Here is a 19,691-nt window from a genome sequence, read left to right as displayed (position 1 = left end):
TTTTATAGCAGCTGCAAGAAAAACAGTATTTAATTCGGGTTCTCGCTCTGAAAAATCATGCCTTTTTTGGTTGATATTGACGACAGTGATGACGATTTGGGGATAAATGAAGTCCCTTTTGGGACGTTCAGGGCACTCATCGTAGGAATTCGCTATTACAAAGGGACTGTGAATAGAAATGAAATGGTTTCAATGACTCGAGAACCATACAACCCATACGATAGAAATGCCATTCGAATAAACAATGTTGGTGGTGTTCAAGTTGGACACATCAAACGAGAACAAGCCCGCGTCCTTTCAGCAATTATTGACAAAGGAACAGCAAGAGCTGAAGGGTGAGTCTCGAAAATTTATTAACTGTCATGTCATGGCTTGGTAGTTCTGAATATTTCTTAACTGTCTGGCTTTTTCTAAGGCGGCTGTAATTCAACAGTTGCGTAAAGGTTGAGCACAGTAATTATAAATCCGTTAATTATTAGACCTCGTTATCTAGCGCTCATCTCAGAGATACCATTCCCTTCTACCCTATATCCGAATTAATATATATCCGATTTAATAGTTATTGTGCATCCCTATTTAAGCCATTATGTATTTTTACAAAACTATTCACAGTACCGTTTATAATTTTTCCGCAACAGAGATCCCCACTTTCTTTTTGTTGACTTTTTGTTGATAAAAGTTTTTACATCAAGAAATTTTGATATTTTTAGCTAAGTGATTTCTTTGTGTTGATGCACCATTTTTTTTATTTTTTCTATTGTAATATTATTGATAAGAAAAATCATTATTTTGATTGAAACCCAGTCTGCAGAGTATGGCATGTGCACACCGGAGATATTTTTGTGCAAAACCTGTTGCACACCCGTATTTTTGGGTGTGGCAACTAAGATGGGTGTGGCTTGGTGTGGTCCCATAGAAAATGTCAGCTGATAAAAACAAGCACAGTTGTGTATGAACAATTTGAGATACCATGAATCTTACTTGACAAATATACAAATAAAAACTTGCGCTATCTTCAACAGTATACTTCACACACATTTTTACAGTGAAATGCAAATTCACAAATTTCAACCACAACAGGGGAAAATAGTCGGTGCACACCAGCACACCAGACATTTTTGGTGGTGCACACCGTCACACCAGTCTTTTTGCTCGTGCACACCGGAGATCTCGTCGAAAAGTGCCACACTTTGCAGACTGGATTGAAACCAATTCAACTCATTATTTTCTTTGCTTCATTTTTTTGCAATGATTTCTGGGCACACCAGGATTCAAACACATAGTACATGACTTCACTTAAATACACAACACATGCAACTAATAGAAAATAGCAGGACAAAATTTTCTTTTTAACTTATTTTTTTTCACCACACATTTCACAGTTTCTTGCCACAAATATAGTAATATTTTTGAGGCAATCTTTAGCTCTTCTAATAAAAATGGAAGTCATATATTGTATGCAAGGTATAAACAAAGGGATGATATAATGAATTCAAGGCAACATTTTTTTATATGAATTTATTTTATCTTTGAATCATAAACATAGGGTTGTTCCCTTTGGAACAAACAACAAATTCTCAATGCCATGTGACATAACACTTTGGGGAGATGAAGAAAATAAAGATCAAGTCATAAGAGAAATGAATCGTGGTGGTCTACATCTCTCGAGCTACAAATCAAAAGAATATGGATCTGACGGATCTGATGGTAACAGTTCCATTGGACCTAGAGGCCCCATGGTCCATTCTGTCAAGGTTTCTGCCCAGGCTGTGAGTATTAAACCTCTGCCCTATGTTTTGTATGTAGGTTAAACTGTTGTTCAATGTTTTTTATTCTCAGTCATTATATTACTCTTTACAGAGTGGGGAAAAAATTAGTACTTATAAGTAATGAATAATTTAAAAAATTTTCTGTTACTAGAATGCTAAAAAATACAGAACTTTGATAACCATTTAGGTTATTAAATTGAAAAAAACAAGTATATTGAAATAAGAAATATCAAAGCATTAGACAAATTCAAACTTTTATATTTTCCATTAGTTATATATTGTTGCAACATGTTTTTATTCAAAATGAAAATAAACAAGCTTGATATTTCTTTCCTCTCTTCGAAGCCTGATCTTTCTTTCTTTCCATCCCTCCACCCTTTTCTTTGTTATGCTTAGCTATACCCTCCTGAGCCTATCCCTAACACCACCAACTTTTAAAATATCTCAATTTTTCAGATGAAGAGAGAACTGGATCAAATGTTTGAGAAATTAACTGAAACCTCAGTTTCTATGATTTCTGAACCTGCTGATGTGAGTAACATTGGAGCACAGAGAAAATTTATTCTTTGTTTCCAAATTTAACATGTCTTGGGAGTGACATTAGCAAAAATACTTGTCATCTTTTTCGCAAATGTGGGCTCACACAAAAAACCTTCGCAGATGACAAAACATGATATTTTATTGGCTTCTGGAAATCTGCCAGATTTTTAAATTGAGACCACAATTTTTTTCAATTGAGACCACAATAGGTGTCCACATATGAACAAAATTGTTGACAAAAAAAGCAACTTAAAATGTGCAAAGTTGAGCTCTTTGTTAAGTCATTTGTTGCAGAGATTATTTCATAAGTTTGTGTAATTTATTGAAGAGGTTAAAGAGATTTTGATTACTAATTAAAGTTTCAGCAAGCCCAACATACCCTATTACAGTATCAATATTTATCGTCAGCCTTTGAATAGATAAGCATATTCTTTAGGCATTGAAAACAAAATTATACCCACATCAATTGCAAGCACTTTCATGGATGATGGCTTGCGAAAATGGGAACAGTTTGCCACCATTCTGGGAGGAAAGAGGACCAAAAGACTTTTTCAATTCAGCAACTAATTTCAGTGCTCCAAAGCGTCCTGAAAGTGTCAGAGGTGGGATCTTAGCAGACGATATGGGCCTGGGAAAAACATTGGAGGTCATATCACTGATTGTCACAAATTTTAAGAATGGCAAAAATCTTGTCACTGTTGACAAGACCAAGGAAGTTGTCATCAATGCAGAAGATGGAGTAAGTATTTTTTATTTTTCTTTGAGCATAGAGAAACACTGTCTTAATACCTAAAATGTTGCAATAAAAGTAACAACAGCTATGAAATGGCTTTTATTCTTCTCATCTTTGTTAATCTTAATTATCTATAAGTCCCAACTTTGTCTTTCCTTGCTCAAATGCACTCATAGTTTGGGTGGTGCTCCCAAATCTTTGTACCACCTCATTGCCAAAACCCATTCCAAAGCCATTTACCTTGTCAACAACTGTAACCCTACAAAGTCTCTTAAACCTCTTTCTCTTGGGTGCAGTGTTTTTTATCTCTATTTCTCAATTTTACAGACTCCACGATGGGCATTGTTTGCAGGAGATCAGAGATTTAATCAGGGCTCCCATGAAACATATACAATGTACCAGATCCGCTTCCAGTGCTCACCCTTTCCAGTTCTCTTCACTAAATTCTGTGATTTTGTCACACAACTCCTCTTTCCTCCTAAGATCTTGTAGACTTTGGAACTTTCTGCTTTTGAACTCTCTACTCTCTGCCTGACTCCCAGACTCTTTAATGCCAACAAAATCGTTAAGCTTGATCTTTTGTCCCTCTATTCTCAATCCTTCCTCTTTTCCTAGCTAGGGCTTTATGTTATATGCCCCCTGGCCTTATAAAATAATAGCAATGCAGAACCAAAAAAATAACGCCAATGCAGAAACATTGCATATTTATGTACTTTTCGTCTGACACATAGGCAAAATAATGACTGAAAGTAAGCAGAGATTTACGGTGAGAGTAAGAATGAAACATTGCTTCTTTCCTTGTGACAAATCGATGACTGCTAACTGCTCACCGAGGTCAAAAGTACTATATGCTCTATGATTCTGTGTTTCCATGCTATCTTCCCATTTTACTAAAGGTTTTTTTGAAAGTATCACTTTTGCTAGGGAGGCAGTCGCCCTCTAGTCACTATGTTGTTGCTGCTTTATAATATTCATTGAAATAAAAACATTCAATTCTGAAAGGTTGCATAATAAATTTGTAAACTTATTACAGGAAATTATTCCAAAAAAGAAAAGGAAAAGAACACCAAGTTCTCATAAATCAAAGAGAGAGAGTTTCAAAGAAATCTTAAATGTTAATGACGAGGAAGATGATGCTAAGATGGAAGCTGAGCTTCCACCTCTTCCATCTTTCACTTCAACAGAAGACCCAGATTTCATCTTGTCTACAGAAAATGCACCACCCATGGAAACCAATGTAAGCAAGCGCCCACAAAGGTATGACATCAGTTTAAAGAAAAATGTCATATACTGTCTTTTGAAGGTCTGCATCTACTTTTAACAGTCTTTCTTATAAAATTAGACTTTCACATAAGAATTTAACAAACAAAGTGTAACCAAAATTTCTTAGAAAACTCCTGAAATCTTTTACTTGTGGCCAATAGTTTTTACAAGTAAGATTTGCTTGCTTGCAGTTCAGTGCTTGTTGTAGAAAGGTGCTAAATTTATGAAAAATGAAAGTGTTAGGTACAAACTTAAGCCCTCTTGTTGGTCTCAAAATAATGCCTTATTATTGTGAAATCAGATCCAAATTAATCTCCATCAAAGTTTGTATGAGTGGGCCTTGTGTTTGCATAAGTCATTGAACACATTGGAATCTGCCATGTGTCAAAAAAATTTTATCCGTATTTGACAAAGATCTCTATCAGAGGCCTGTAAATTTTAAATATGAGTGAGAAATTAAGGTGTGTAACATTTAGAAAAAAGTAATTATGGCTCAAGGAATAGAAGAGGGACATTCCCAGTCAAGCATAGAGTATCTTTTAAAGCTTTTTGTTTCATTGCATATCATGATAATTTCAATGTAAAAATGTGCCATAGCTCAAAACCTTGCCCTAACTCAACTCTATTATTAGGAGATTCTAATCTCTAGTTCCTGTAGGTTTTGTGTGAACTCTGCAAAAATTCTTTTTGATAAGAATTTCTTCAGTCTGATAAGAATATACTTATCCTGTGAACAGAGCCTCAAAACGTCCGGTGCGGTACATATATGATGATGATGAAGAATCTGTTAATAGCTCGAATGTTGATACTGATTCAATGGAAAATGCAGGCAAGGAGAAAAGCAAAAGGAAAAAACCAAGGCAAACTAATAGCAAATGTTAGTATTTTGTTTTATTCATTTTTTTTAACAATGTGATTTATTATCAGATGTTCAAAGGAGATGTAAAAAAATGATGTCAGTGACTAACACTGTAATAAAAATACCTTCAAGGTCATGAATAAAACTTATGCAGTTTTTACTTTCAAATAGATTTCACACAATTTTCTTAGATTAAATTTTGTAGGAGCAGGAAACAATTGAAGAAGATTTTACTCATAAAATAGCCATTATTAAAAGATAAAGGATAAGAATGAGGATAAAGAATGAGGATTAAGTGGTTTGTAATCTTGGTTCTCTAAGATCATGTCGATCTAGTACTGTCAAGTCTTTTCTACTTCAAGAAGCTTATTACTCTTATATTCAGCAATCAGAGTTTTCACGTACTGATGTAATGCATGCTTTTAATAGTTCGAAGAATACCTGTTCAAGTCAGCAGCAGACACTTCATTGTGAAGTTATTGCCAGACTGAGAACATAATCAAAAGCAAAAATTTTCCAAATTATTTAAATTCTTCTGATTCTTCCTACCTCGTTGAAGCAAACCCCTTAAGAAAGAAACTTTCCAACTGTTTTTGTTCTGACAATAAACTAGTTGGAAACAATTTGCTAAAGTAGCAATGTTTTTTAGGCATGGAAGGTTTTTCATCCGAATTATACTTGATTTTTTTAGCAAAATTCATCGAAATACAATCCACCAATCAGTTACCTGCCCAAGAACAAGTATGTGTCAGCGAAACTGTCATAGTTGATGGTGACACTTTCAAAGTTGATGGCGGAACTGTCATAGTTGATGGAGGAAATTTAAAAGTTGATGGTGAAATTGTAATAGGAGATGAGGGAAGTATGAAAGTTGAAAATGAAACAGTCATAGTTGATGGGGGAGATTTAAAAGTTGCTGGAGAAATTGTTGTTGGTGATGGTGAAACGTCCCAAGTGCACTGCAGTCAAAATGGCGCTGTAGCTGAAGGTAATATGAATATATATTTAAACTTAGTAACTATTATATTCAATGTTAATACTGCATTTCAATCAATGCAGTAGAAATTTTGAAGAGGAGAACTCGAAATTGCTAGACTAACGATATAAGTTCCCCCCTTGTAAAATGTCTACTTTATTTCACTTCGAGATATAATCCTTTTAGTTGGAAATTCGAAATTAAAGGCACACTGTCTCCATCCTTATTGCTCTTTTTTGTGGGTTGAATTTCGACGTACAGCGATATTGCGAGTGCATGACGTATTGTTTGTTTTGGTAGGCAAATACCATCTTGTTGGTTAGCCAATACCATTTTTCTGGTAGACCAATAAACAACATGACAGTGTGCCTTTTAATCTGGAATTTTTAGACATTTGAAGTACCAGTAGCACTTATTCAACTGAAGCCTACATTGTAACAGATTTTAAGGAGCTCTGGTTTTGGCTTATTACCAAGATGCAATTGTGCATTTGTTTGTTTTATGTTTGCAAACGCACACATTAAACATTTAAATTTTGATTGAAATTTTACTATTGATTTACCAATGTGACCCTGGCAAATTTACCATAAGTTTGCAAAAAAAATTGTTGTCAAATTGTTATTATGGGAAAAATTACTGTTAAAATTTGTATGTAGACTGAATTTTCTGAAAGAGATGAAGAGGTTGTAAGTCTTGAGTCATGTTTTCAAGGTTGCACTGAAAAAAATAATGATTAAATTTTTGCATATTTTTAAACAAATATTTCTATTTCAGTAAACCAGGACAACTGCTTTACACTCAAAACTTACAAAAGCAAGAAGACAAAGGCCAGTGGAGCAAGAGCAACTTTGGTGATTTGCCCGCTCTCGGTGCTTAGCAACTGGCAGGTAGCTACCACAATTTGTAATCATCAGCTTCATTTCAGTCCTCTTCTTCATCTTTATTACCCTTTATTAAAGTGAATGACCTAAGTTAAGACAGGGAATCCAATCAGAATGCAGAAACATAAGTTCGTGCAAGAGTCTCTTTCATCAATTATCACCACAGCTCACGCGTTCATGCCTGAATTACAGTGAACTGAAGGTTGTTTGTAGTCCTTTTAACTCAGGCCATTCACTTCAAGAGCCATAAATACATCATTATCTGCGTCTCCAAATTCACCAGCATCGTTTTCTTGTTATATTTGGCTGTGTACATTCTTTTTCTGAACTTCATTCAGATGTAGTTTTTTTCAAAAGATCTCGAATGATCTCCAATTGGTGTATAGAAGAGGACGGTTCTAAGTTGCCACTTTGAGTTTAACACTTAATGCGTTCATCGGACTACTATATATATTTCCTAGCTGAGAGCTTGCGAACATTATTCTGTTTTGTTATACTCTGAAGAGTGCCAGACAGAATTTGGCAGTATGTTTTAAAATACTTGTTTTTCCAAAGCAATTTCTTAAATTTTTCCCGCCAAAATTGTTATCAGATGATAAGTAAATATTAATTATCATTAAATAAAAGAGATACTTGTATATTTGGTAATCTTAAGTATTCACTATGCTGCCAGTTCTTTGTTTAGTATGCTATTTCTATGTTTAGTATGCTGTTTCTTTTCCTCTTAGGCCGAAATTTCAGAGCACGTTTGGCCAGGCCTCCTTGATGTTCACACATACTATGGAAGTGATCGTATTCGCGACCCGAGCATTTTAAGTCAGAAGGATATTGTGTTGACGACTTACCAAACATTGGCTACGGAAGCCAGTAAGGTGGGCTTAAAGATTTGGTAGATTTGTATTTGAGTTTGGAAGCGAAGTTGTATTTAGAAGGGCTAATTCCTTGAATATTGATCAAGGGATTCTTTGTGGTTGAAAATATTAAAATCGTTACTTTCCAATGCTTAATTGCCATCCCTAACTGCTTCATTGTTTAGACACGGTAATCGTGATAGGTCCAAAAGTGAGAATTTGCGGGAATTGTTTGGCACTTTCCCATGATGCAATAAATTTGCAACCGATTTGTTCAGCAAACTCTTTCCCTGTACCATGCAGCAGTTTTTACACTGATCTTTTAACCATTTATTGCATGTTCCGTAAAAAGCTGGGACGTTGTATCTAATTTTTTTTCATCTGCTCGACCACTGCATCTATATACACAGAGTATACTTCAGGTACATCATCCATGATTCAAAGACGGATGTCTGCAAAGGTCCCCTCTCTGTCTTTTCAGCACGAATCTGCTTTGATGCAGACAAAATGGCTTCGCATTGTTCTCGACGAAGGCCACTGCATTAGGAATCCAAATGCCTTGCAAACCAAGAAGATTCATGAACTGCAAGCTGAAAGGAGATGGGTCGTCACTGGTACACCAATTCAGAATTCAATGAAAGATTTGTGGTCTCTGATCTGTTTCCTGCGATTGGATCCATTCACAGACAGGCAGTGGTGGACAAGGTTCGTGGAAAGACCTATTAAAAATGGAGAGAAAGATGCCACGATGTATGTATCAGCTCATATACTCTTATCAAAAGACAAAACTTGCTTGTTATCACCAGTACTTGAAATTAAGATCTTGGTTATGTAGCTCAAAAGCATGGGCCATTATTCTTCTATGACTTTTAAGTATATTGTATAATTGTTTATAACTTACGTTGCGTTGTTTATATATTTACGTTGTTTATACATACATTGATAAATGCAGTTTGATGCTGTTTGGTCCAATGTTTATTACTAGGTTTTCGTAGTCTGACCCCCAATACTCTAATTTTTGTTGAGATCATTTTCCACCACACCCTTGGCTTCTCTAGTCTTTCAAGCCTGACGTTGATTCTATTATCCACAACTTCGTTATAAAGGAGACTGCAGCAAGTGATGAAAGTGATTGCATTGCGTAGAACTAAAACTCAACGTGGGTCAAATGGAAAACCTATTGTAGACATTCCCGAAAAGAACATCTTTGTCAGTTACGTTGAATTTTCGCCTGAGGAACGAGATATTTACAAGGCTGTAGCAGAGGAAGGGAAAATCACAATTGGAAAGTAAGGAAAGATTGATATATACGTCTATTTTAAAGGCTCTTGCGCAACTGTCATGCTTTGCGGTAGCTGATCTTTTAAGCGACGAGAAATAGGCTGTATTTGGTATTTTTTATGCAGTACAATATCATGCTGGCTTGGGAAATATAGGCTTGGAAAATATGGTTGCTCAAGAGCCTTCATCTTGTATTGGCTCAGGCCACGTAATTTTTGCATTGAGTTTAAAAAGTTTACAAACATCATATAATATTCAAGGTATCGGCAACATTTAAAGTTTATTCGTTATTCGAATATCTGATTGTATAAATATTCGTTATTGCCAGCAGTGTTATTTACGTTTTTTCTGAAAAATAAGATCAATTAAAAGAAATTTAGGATTTGAATAAAAATTTGGAGTAAATAGAATTTATGTTGGTTATTGCTATTTTGCTTTCAAATCAAGGTTTATCGTCCTGTAGGTTATCAAAATTTATCCGCCTAAGTATCTGGCTAATTACTGATAACTTAATTATTTTCTCCCTTTCATGTGTTTTTGTAACTTTGTGTTTATCACACAAAGTCTGTTGGTACCATTTTTCAATTACATATCACCGAGGTATATATTTATCTTGATCTTTCAGATATCTAAAAGCTGGTACATTGTTGAAGAACTACTCCGAGGTGCTTGTCATCTTGACAAGACTTCGTCAGCTTTGCTGCCACCCACAGCTCTGTACTGCAGCCCTTGAAGCTGCCGCAAAGCAAGGTATAAGTATAACGATTCATGAAGGCATTAGCAAATCCCTGTGATTTATACCCCAGCCCCCTCTCTTCATTTATTCCTATCCTCTAGTACAATAGAAAGTACATATGGAGAATTTATTTGTCCTAGTTTCATGTATTACGATCTCTGCCCGTGTATTCGTGTGCATTTACAGATTTGTCTTAACGAGACTAAATTGATTGGCATTTTTTCAAATTATCAACAATTTTCAAATCTTCCTAAAAACAAGAGACAAAAACAACGACAACGGAGTCTAGATGGATTGGTTTTGTAGCCTTAATAAGATATTTCTCATAACAAGCTAACTATACGCATAACAAACTATGATCTCGATTATTGTCTATGTTGATAAGATGAACTATAATTTGCTAAATAAATGTGTGTTATTGTAAAACTATTTGTCACTGAAGAGTCAAACTAGTCGAAGGGTTGATGGCATGCAGTCTAATATGCTTTGTTGCGCATTAAATTATTGTCCATTTGCAAATGAAATTTTTTCAAAACCTGTGGGAAACTGCTTCATCTTCGAAAATAGATGTCGTAAACCCTCGTTAGAGATAATTCCATTTAATTACAATATAAGGAATTAATCGCTGCATGCTGATCTCAAAAACCTGACTCTAGGACCCTTTGGCAGATGCAAAAATTGTTATTTTTGCATTTCACGATGCGGACTCCCATGCCCTCCGTTCATAGGTAGGCACTTCTTGAGGCCTTTTTCTTTCGCTCTCTTATAAAAAGTTTGATTTAGGTGAAACAAAGTTACATACTTAGATCCCTATATTACTTTTGAAGGCACTATTTCAGTTGTTAACCTTGTTTATATTTGGTAAATAACCATGGTAGTTTCTCCTTTTCTTTATAGCCATGGAGGGTTCAACACCAGAGGAGCTTAGAAAAAGACTGACAGCAATTTTAAGCATGGTCATTTCAGGGGTCAGTGAAGACTGCCCGATCTGTATGGATCCTCTTGATCTTCCCGTTATTACCCACTGTGCGCATATTTTTTGTCGGAAATGCATTGAAATGTCAATTGAAAGAACAAGTCCGACATGCCCTATGTGTAGAGGATGCATATCTGTAGATAAACTGGTTGATCCCCCCGCTGATCAAGAGGAAGACAGTATGGAAAGCAATGAATGGAATTCTAGTGCCAAGGTATGCAACTTTTTTCAAGTTTTTATTTTAATCGATGGCAGTAGACGGCCCCTTTTTATTTGTAGTCCTAAGGAGACTGTTTTTTATGAGAGTCTTGAGTCTATAAATTGGCCACTGCGTAGTAATGCTTGCTTTCTGCGCTTTCTCAGTTTTTTTCCTATACTAGTCTTGCATTGGTATTTTTTTATGCCAATATTCATTATTTATACCAATGATAGTATCATAATTAGGCATGCGTCGAATGTAACATTGTAACAAGTACAGTTTCCACGGTCTTCATAAGTCGGTGCTTCTTTGCAGTTTTGTTAAAGCAGTTAAAATACTTTTTCAGTTAAAACACTTTTTGAGTTAAAATACTTTTTCAGTTAAAAATTTTTTTACAGTTAAAATACTTAGTTAGAAGCAGTGTTATTCGGTACCATTGATGACGTCATGGTCTGGATTTCCAGGTCGATGCTTTGTTGAATGCCTTAGAAAAGCAAAGACAAGCAGATGCATCAGTAAAATGTCTCGTGGTGTCTCAGTTTGCCTCATACCTGCGCTTGCTGAGAAAACCACTGGAAGGAAGGGGCTTCTCTTTTGTGCACCTCGATGGAAGCATGAATCAGGAGCAGAGATCTAGAGCCATCAAAGAATTTTCTGATAAAAGTCCCAACTCTCCAAAAGTTTTTCTGCTGTCTTTAAAAGCTGGTGGTGTTGGTCTCAACCTGACTGCTGCTTCGAAAGTTTACCTGATGGAACCAGTGAGAATGCATGATTATATTGAATTACAATTCTTTTTGGATAATTAAACCTAACAACTTGATTTGTTGGGTTACATCAAAGAAGTGCACTCTTTATTTTGGCAGACAATTGTCCTAAAAAAGAAAATCATTCAGCAACAAGACGAGGATGGTTTTGTCTTAACCCGTCATTAAATGGTTTCTTGATAGCAATAGATGTCTTTCGGTGATTCGGTCTTTTTTACTTTAATACAAAACGGCAACATTGGCTAACTGAAGCGGAGAACTCCTTGTTGTATTGGCAGTCCCACTTCCTGTTTTACAGCCAGTGAATCAACTCCCCCTCCTTACTGGCTGACACCGTTTAAACATGCTATACTTTAAGTTTTTTCTGCATTCATTGTGCAAATGGAGAAAACAGTCAAAATCCCGGGTCCTGTTTTTCTACAAGTGCTTTACTCCCTCCTCCTTACTTGCTGGCACCGTTTTAGCATGCCTTTAGTTGTTCCAATGAAAAAAACAGTTAAGAGAAAGCCAATTTCAACAGAGAGAAAACTGGGCTTTGTTGATGGACACTCTTTTAGAACACAATTTTGCAATGTAGTTTAGTGTTTCGAAATTTTATTCACTCTTTTTCCATGTAACCACCCAATGCATTTTGTTGACTAACATCCTTTTCGATAAAGCTCTTTTGTTTGCTTTCTTCTCACCAGGCATGGAACCCAGCTGCTGAAGACCAATGTTTTGACCGATGTCATCGTTTAGGCCAAACAAGGCCCGTTGAGATTCATAAGGTATTTACTTATATGCGCTATCAAGCAATCGAGATTTAATGAAGTTTAAAATGTCAGTTAATGCTTTTAGCCTGTTTAAATGTTTTCATTTACTGTTAGCTCAGTTGTACATATAACTCATGAGTGGCTTTTAAAAACATTTTAGTAGCCATATTTCATCTTTTGTTGCATGTTTAGAATCTATCCAAATTTCCGCCGGAATCTACCATGATGTCCATAAGAATCACATAAAAGGACTAGTTTAGTTTCCTTGCGAATCAACTGAAATTATGTCAAATTAAAAGCCTACTTTTAGTGTTGCATGCAAAGTTTCTACACAAAACGACACTGCGCGGGGTTGCTACAATGAGTAGTTAATCCATTTGATACCAAAGGCTCTTTTATTGACTGTGGGATGAAGGTATCTGTACATCCGAGATATACAATGCTGGCTGAAAGTCTGGGAATATCTGATTATCTTGATTTCTATTCCTGACCACCTTATGTCTAAGTAATAAAATATCTTTACTTTTTTCGAAAAGCAGATAGAAGCAGTCGGGTATAAAAGCAGCCCCAAATTAAGTGATCCAACACTACTCCATTGGACGTGAAAAGAGAGAAAGTTGATGAAATGTTTGGCCACTACTGGGGGTAGGGAGGAGAGAGAACCAATACGGCGATTGTTCTTGGGGGGTTTTGTGTAACAGAGGGTGCTCAGAATAATGTATTTTTTTAACAAGAAACCTTGCGGGACTTTTAGACTAGTGAAAAGCTGGGAAATACCAGGCTGAGCTATGAAAAATTCCTTTTAAAGAAGAAGTTGTATTTAAAAATTAAATCTTATACTGCTTTTATAATCTACTTTTGGTGTTTCTGAAGACAGGTTTTCAAATGATGTCTATACACAAGAAAACGCAAGTAAATTTAATGCTTGAACTGAGAAAACGCCCAGTCTAAAGTAAAGAAAAACACTGAAAATTTCCAACGTTTGCGGAGATAGCTGCTCTTTTTGTGAAAGAACGGCCTGAATCCAGCAATACAAACTACTAAAGAGAATACCAAAAAGATGCAACATATATACAGTTTCTCTTTTTCGTCATTTACCTTTCACTTTTTCCACTACGTCTCTCTTGATAATATTTTATCGATAACTACTTCTTCTACTTCTGTTTTTAATCGCTACTACTGTCATTTTGTCTTGCGTTTTTCTTTTTCTCTCTAATAACACGTGGCACAATAACTAGATTCAAGTTCTCTGTTAGAATTTGGTAACGATTGCGATGGATTTAACTCACCTGATTTCCTTTGCGTTTCAGTTTGTCATTAAAAATTCAATTGAAGAGCGCATGCTTGAAATGCAGGATCGAAAGAAGATGCTGATGAGTGGGGCATTTGCGAAACCCAAGGCGGAGGAGGCTCGACAGCAAAGAATCAAGGATGTTGCAAATCTCATGAACTTTGCATGAATAAATTTTGGTTAATTATGATAATGCATTCTTCATAGTATTATAAATGATTATAGATTATTCAAAGATGGAGGTGGCATCGATAAGATTTTATTCGATTGAGTAAACGTGACAATGAAGGAAAGTGCTGTAGAGCAACAAGTTAGCAAACAGATATGATACTCCTGACTTGTTCCTTTTTTCATTTGGGGGAGACACGTTTTTGAAAGCATCTGCAAATCAGTTTACCTTCCCTAGCCACTTATCAGTGCCACCGAATGAGAATTGTGTATTTTTTGCAGGAATTTTTGTAAGGTCGAAATGAAGTAGCTTTTAGATGAATTATTAGTTAAGATAACAGTATGTGCCTTAGCTGTGCTGCTTCCTGTTCGAGAGGGTAGGGTATGCTGTATTTTTGCTGGGACCACAGAATAGAGAGTAGGGGCTGTGTTTCAACAATGTTGTGTTTGACGTGACCTCATGTTAATACAATGAGTGCAATGAGAAAGGAGTGCTAATACTATTCACAAAACAACTAGCAGAGCTTGTAATGTTGTGTAGTAAAGGCGTTTAAAGCACTTCTTTCCTATACGAAATCTCCAGAAGCAGGACGAACAACTGATTTGACAGCGCATTTGAATCGTTTCTTAGCACCCAGACAGGTCTCTATTCCTTAGCGATAAGGAGTGGAGACATGTTAGCAGAATGTGATCCAAAACTACAGGAGAACATTCTGAACTGATCACAGTCACAAATGATTATCCCATACTTGTGGTTGACTCAACCATAGAAGCAAATGTATAGTCCGGATACTGCTATTGCCTTACTCCTTTCTCTGCCATTATCTACACCCCCTCCTCTTCTAAATACCCGTCGTGTCCCCTGTTCCATATGATATGTCAAATAATAGTTCATTCTTCGTATTATACTTGTATTCGCGTTCTGTTTTGTTGTAGTTTGCGTGGTTGGCTAATGTTAATAGTAATAGTAATATCTTGTATCTTCAAGCTTTTGTAAGTAGAATTGATTAATTTTGCTCTGAAAATTCATTCTTTCGAGCATATAATTGTGATTTTTTCCATCTTTAACTCTGCCATCGATGTCTTTGTGGCCTTATATGTGATAATCCACTTCAATATTATTACCAGAAAAGGCCCATTAAATGGCAATGTATTAACACGTAAAATTCGTTTATTTCTCACTGGCTGTAGTTTTATATCTACATGTACCAAAGATATTCTGCCTTTTATAGAGACGATTCTGACAGGGTGACAGGCCAGAGTGAGAGGTCATCAACATGTTCGCAAAAGAGAGTCAATTAAAAACCGAGTGACTGAAACCCAGGCCAAGGCAAACCATTAGTCTTCTCCAGGTTTCTAGGTACCCATATATCTCATGGTTACATAGTACAATAAGCATTTATTTTCCAATTTTGGTCTTCCTTTTCAGTATATTTGATTTCAATTGAAGTATCCGCGATTAAGAAATGTTTTCCATCTTTTTCACATGGTATCTAGGAAAGAGTCAACAATTTTCTAAAAGTTGATGCTCTTCACGCACCGAACCGTAACTAAAAATTAGCTCGCTCCCTTTTAAAAATTATAAATTGAATTTTCGTTTTTGCTTCTATCACTTTAAAAAAATGGTGCCCCTCCAGTAACTCTACCCTTTCTACGTCACTGCCATTACACATTCAATCTGTACGTCAATTTTCCCCTCGGCTGTCTTTGGACTATCACGTTATTCTTTTTGCAATTACATACCCCATAATCAGCATCAGTCATAATCAGGGTAAGACAATTTTTGAGACAAAATGCAAAATTTGTAATCTTCTACTTTACATTGCCTCTGTAAATTCGAATCCCTCTCTCCCCCCCCCCCCCCCAAATCAATGTTGGATTTGCAGTTCTATCATTTCCCCTTAAAATCATTCATCCAACATTTAATTGAGGGAAGAGGAAAAGTTATTTTTCAAATGACAGAAAATATCAACATTTCTTGAAAAGTCTCAAATTTTTTGTCCGGTATTTTGGTTTAATAACTTGGAAACAATGTTAAAAGTTATAATAGCATATGATTGTCTGTTTGAGCAATACGAAGTAAAAGCGGAACTTATTGCTCAATTTTGTTGTGTCTGAACCACAACAGCTGCACAACTGAGGCTTCTTACCATTCGAGAGCCGGAAAAGGATCCCAATTTCCTTGAATACACAACTATCGATTTGAATACACAGCTATCGATGTATTTACCTCACAACTTGAAAAGCGTAGCTTTGATTTGTTAAATCATGCCTGGTACGCCTACATTGTGGGATAAGTATTAAAGTTCAGGAGCAGGTAACATTATAAAAGGAGCTTGGCCAAGTCTTAACATCAGCAGAGATGCTATAAGTTATTGGCAACTTATAGGAATCTGCCGCTTTTGAAAGTTAACATCGCGAAAGGTACTCTTCATTTTTACTTCATCTTGGTAACACGAGTTTAATATTGAGTAATAGTCGGGAACAAAGCAACACGACGATGAGTATCTAATGAAGTCAAATCTTATTTCAAAATAGATTATATTTCATATTCGTATTAATAATCATCGCAAGATTCACAGAATCTGGCGGACAGCATATCCTGCGTTTCTTCCTTTTCACATACTTCTTAATATTGAATGTCGCCTATTTTATAGCATTGCATTTTGTGTCAAAGAGCCTCTCACTAGATCTTGGGCTATCCTGTATCATGCAGTGACATTTCATTGATACTTAAGACTTTCTAATGTATACGATGGTACTTACTGCTTAAAATTATTTTATAAGCTTTTTTTCCTTTTGGAGCTTTCTTGCTTATGTATCTATGAGGAATAAAAGCATGTCGTTAGAATATTTGATAAAGAAGTTATTATCTAAAAAGGTTTCTGTCATCGTAATTCTGTCATCGTAACTGTGAATTCAGAAATCAATTACATCTCAGTTTCTTTGCTGTTTAAAGTATACCCATAATTTACATGGCTGCTAACACTTATCTTTCAGATATCGCCTTGGAGCATGAAAACCAAAATGTCGAGGAACTCCCCACTTCTCCTTAGTGCAGTAATGGCTGCAGTTATCCTAAATGCTGGTAATACATTTTTTCCTTTATTTGTATGTTTACCCTGCCCCCAGACCCTAACCACACCAAGAGCTCTTAACCACACCAAGAGCTAATCAACAGAAAAGCTATTTATTTTTTTTTCAAATATTCTAATGTGATTATCATTAAGTGCACATAATATATATATTTCTGTCTGTGATGCGTTTCTAACTATGACAGCTCAAAGCGTTTAGACCAATCCTACGTTGTGTAAGATGTATAAACTCAAATTGAAATCTCAAAAATTGAAAATATCGAGCGTATGGATGCTATTTTTTAGCATTTGAAATGGCCTAGGAATCTACCAAGCTTAAAAAAATATCCCCAAAAGGAATGTCTGCGTAAGTTTCTTTTATTCTCTTTTATCTTATCATCTTTCATCTTTTATTTTATTTTATTTTCTTTTATTTTTCTTTTATCTTATTTCTTTTATTTCCTTTCTTTCAAAACTCTGGTGTTCTTCCCAGGTTGCAGTTCAGAACTCAACGCACCGAAAAATGGTATGCTTGTTATCAACAAGGAAGAAACTGTTGCCGTAGCATTCTGCCCGGAAAATTCTTTTCTTTTAAAAAATGGCCAGGCTATTGTCTTTCCGGGAAGATATGTGAAGAGGGATGATAAATGGGAGCCTGATCCAGTGGAACCAGGTCCGGATCTTGTTCCTGTTCCGGACTGTGTTCGTAAGTATATTATGAGTGTATCAGAAATTAGTCAATTTGGTATTTTCCTATTATAATAAGGGTCTGAAAATAGATAACATTTTCTACAGCTGAGTTATCTGTCACAGAAACTGAAACAAATTTGTCAAATGAAGGATAGACAACCATATCTCCAACCTTCACCAAAATGTATCACGTGCACCGTATTGTTAGTTTGATTATTTGGGGATCCTGTATTCGAAAATATTTTCATGTTGGTTCTCATGATTGCTTCTCACCCTTCTAATAAATAAAGAACTGCTCTTATATAAAATCGTTTCTTAGAGAAAAAATTATAGAAGGGATAGAAAAGCTCTTCCTTATAGCGAATGCCATGATTATTTTTCATGAAAGCAGTGATGCAGGCTCTACACGTATTTTTTTATAAGAAGCTAAGGCCCGGTGCTGATAGGCAGTTCCTTAAATTTTCTGGCCATTTTTCTATCAAAGTTTTTTATAAGTTTTTTTAAATTTCTTAGGTAATGAATTTTTTAAACTTGCTTCCAAGGTAAAATAAATAGTTCACTCACATTCAGAGATAAACTAACAAAGTGATCAAGGAATTTTGTTTTCCTAGAATGACTAACTCTGTTGAGATCTGTGAACAGTTAAGCTCATTGAACTTCATCACTGTCAAATTGAATTCAAAACAAATTTTTAAATGGAAACTTCTTGAGTATGCAATTAACTGAGATAAATGCAAACTGCATGTGAAGTGTAGTGTTGCAATATACAGTGATGTTCAATGTCAAGACTGTTTCGAGTGTCAATTCGGAAAATTAAAACTGCAAATTATAAAGGTTTCTTAGCTTTTTTCAATTTGGGTAGGGTTGTTTCTTAACTTTCGAAAAATTGAGCCTACCGTTTCTTATAACCTGTTTCTTATAAAAAATGAGTATGTTTTAAGGAAATGCTCTATCTTCTTTTAGATGTTGTCACAGAAGCTATGTTGACACACTTTGCAGAGGCGTATCAATATAGAGGCAGTTGTAGTTCTCAAAACGTTCAAGATGATATGAAGAGACGATTTTTGGCATTTGGTGTCTGCGAGGGCCACTGCCAAGAAGGCTTGAAGTCATTGAGTGCAAAATGTGGCTAGACCCTCAACAAATATATTTTCTTAACTGCCAATGAAGATAAAACTTTATAATACTTCTATATTATTGGCAGTATGTAAACTTTAAGGGTTTGTATATTGAATATGTATGATAACAGTTAACATTTTAGAAGGTATAGATGCTAGATAAAAAAAACAGAAATGCTTTTCTCCACGTCTCACACCCAGAGTGTGTGTTTTGTTATGTTGTTGCTTTCTGCAGAGCCGTTTTTAAATCCTGTACTGCCAAAAAATTGTTGTGTCATATTGTGAACTGAATACACTTTTATCAAATTGACCAGACACATCCTCGAGAAAGCAGAAAGGTGCCTTCTTGCAATATGATAAATACGGTGGACCAAGAGGAGATATGTTAGTCCCTGGCACACTTGCATTATGTACATTAAGCTAAACTTAAGATTATGCTTTCCAAACAGAAGGAGTATTTCAACAGTAAGTTGAGATTTAGCCTTGTTGTGCAAAATAGACCACAGTTCGCCATCGGAAATAAATTTGAAATACTGGGGGAATATTTGACAGTTATTTAAAATCATTCTCTTTGTTTAAAAATCCAGATATTTCTTTTTGAAAAGCGGAGTCGTTTATTGTCTGACGCACCTTTCTTAGTCTTGTTTTGAAAGTTTGAAAATTTTCTGCGTCCTTAATTTGGTCTGGGATAGAATTCCAAATCATTGTTGCCTTGTATGTGAAACTATTTCTCCCAGTCTTTGTATTATATCTTTTCACTTCAAACTAGA

The 19,691-nt window shown here is 35.5% G+C and overlaps 2 protein-coding genes across 2 annotated transcripts; both read left to right on the top strand.

Annotated features, from left to right (window-relative positions):
- The first annotated feature begins 57 nt into the window (after positions 1-57).
- Positions 58-15,085, top strand: LOC135684437 (DNA-dependent ATPase/E3 ubiquitin-protein ligase HLTF). The gene is made up of 16 exons (XM_065200009.2): positions 58-335; positions 1,547-1,769; positions 2,226-2,300; positions 2,746-3,048; positions 4,076-4,299; positions 5,043-5,182; positions 5,856-6,152; positions 6,915-7,027; positions 7,750-7,893; positions 8,354-8,622; positions 8,979-9,161; positions 9,779-9,903; positions 10,787-11,079; positions 11,529-11,822; positions 12,515-12,595; positions 13,891-15,085. The coding sequence occupies exons 1-16, from the start codon at positions 58-60 to the stop codon at positions 14,038-14,040; spliced, it is 3,192 nt and encodes a 1,063-aa protein (XP_065056081.2). The 3' UTR covers positions 14,041-15,085.
- A 1,226-nt stretch (positions 15,086-16,311) lies between these two features.
- On the top strand, positions 16,312-19,691 carry LOC148957569 (uncharacterized). The gene is made up of 4 exons (XM_089115144.1): positions 16,312-16,463; positions 17,040-17,127; positions 17,607-17,819; positions 18,767-19,691. The coding sequence occupies exons 2-4, from the start codon at positions 17,055-17,057 to the stop codon at positions 18,934-18,936; spliced, it is 456 nt and encodes a 151-aa protein (XP_088971270.1). The 5' UTR covers positions 16,312-16,463; positions 17,040-17,054; the 3' UTR covers positions 18,937-19,691.

The sequence above is a fragment of the Rhopilema esculentum genome, chromosome 21 (genome assembly GCF_057945365.1).
Source record: "Rhopilema esculentum isolate cy_ngs chromosome 21, ASM5794536v1, whole genome shotgun sequence".
NCBI classification, from domain to species: Eukaryota; Metazoa; Cnidaria; class Scyphozoa; order Rhizostomeae; family Rhizostomatidae; genus Rhopilema; species Rhopilema esculentum.
This window is presented reverse-complemented; position numbering and strand designations above follow the sequence as displayed.

Excerpts from the sequence above, each read along its gene's own strand:
- LOC148957569 (XM_089115144.1), top strand. The coding sequence starts at position 17,055 with ATGAAAACCAAAATGTCGAGGAACTCCCCACTTCTCCTTAGTGCAGTA. Across the intron at positions 17,128-17,606 it reads TGCAGTTATCCTAAATGCTG|GTTGCAGTTCAGAACTCAAC; the intron begins GTAATACATTTT and ends TGTTCTTCCCAG. Across the intron at positions 17,820-18,766 it reads TCCTGTTCCGGACTGTGTTC|ATGTTGTCACAGAAGCTATG; the intron begins GTAAGTATATTA and ends ATCTTCTTTTAG.
- LOC135684437 (XM_065200009.2), top strand. The coding sequence starts at position 58 with ATGCCTTTTTTGGTTGATATTGACGACAGTGATGACGATTTGGGGATA. Across the intron at positions 336-1,546 it reads GGAACAGCAAGAGCTGAAGG|GGTTGTTCCCTTTGGAACAA; the intron begins GTGAGTCTCGAA and ends TCATAAACATAG. Across the intron at positions 5,183-5,855 it reads AAGGCAAACTAATAGCAAAT|CAAAATTCATCGAAATACAA; the intron begins GTTAGTATTTTG and ends TGATTTTTTTAG.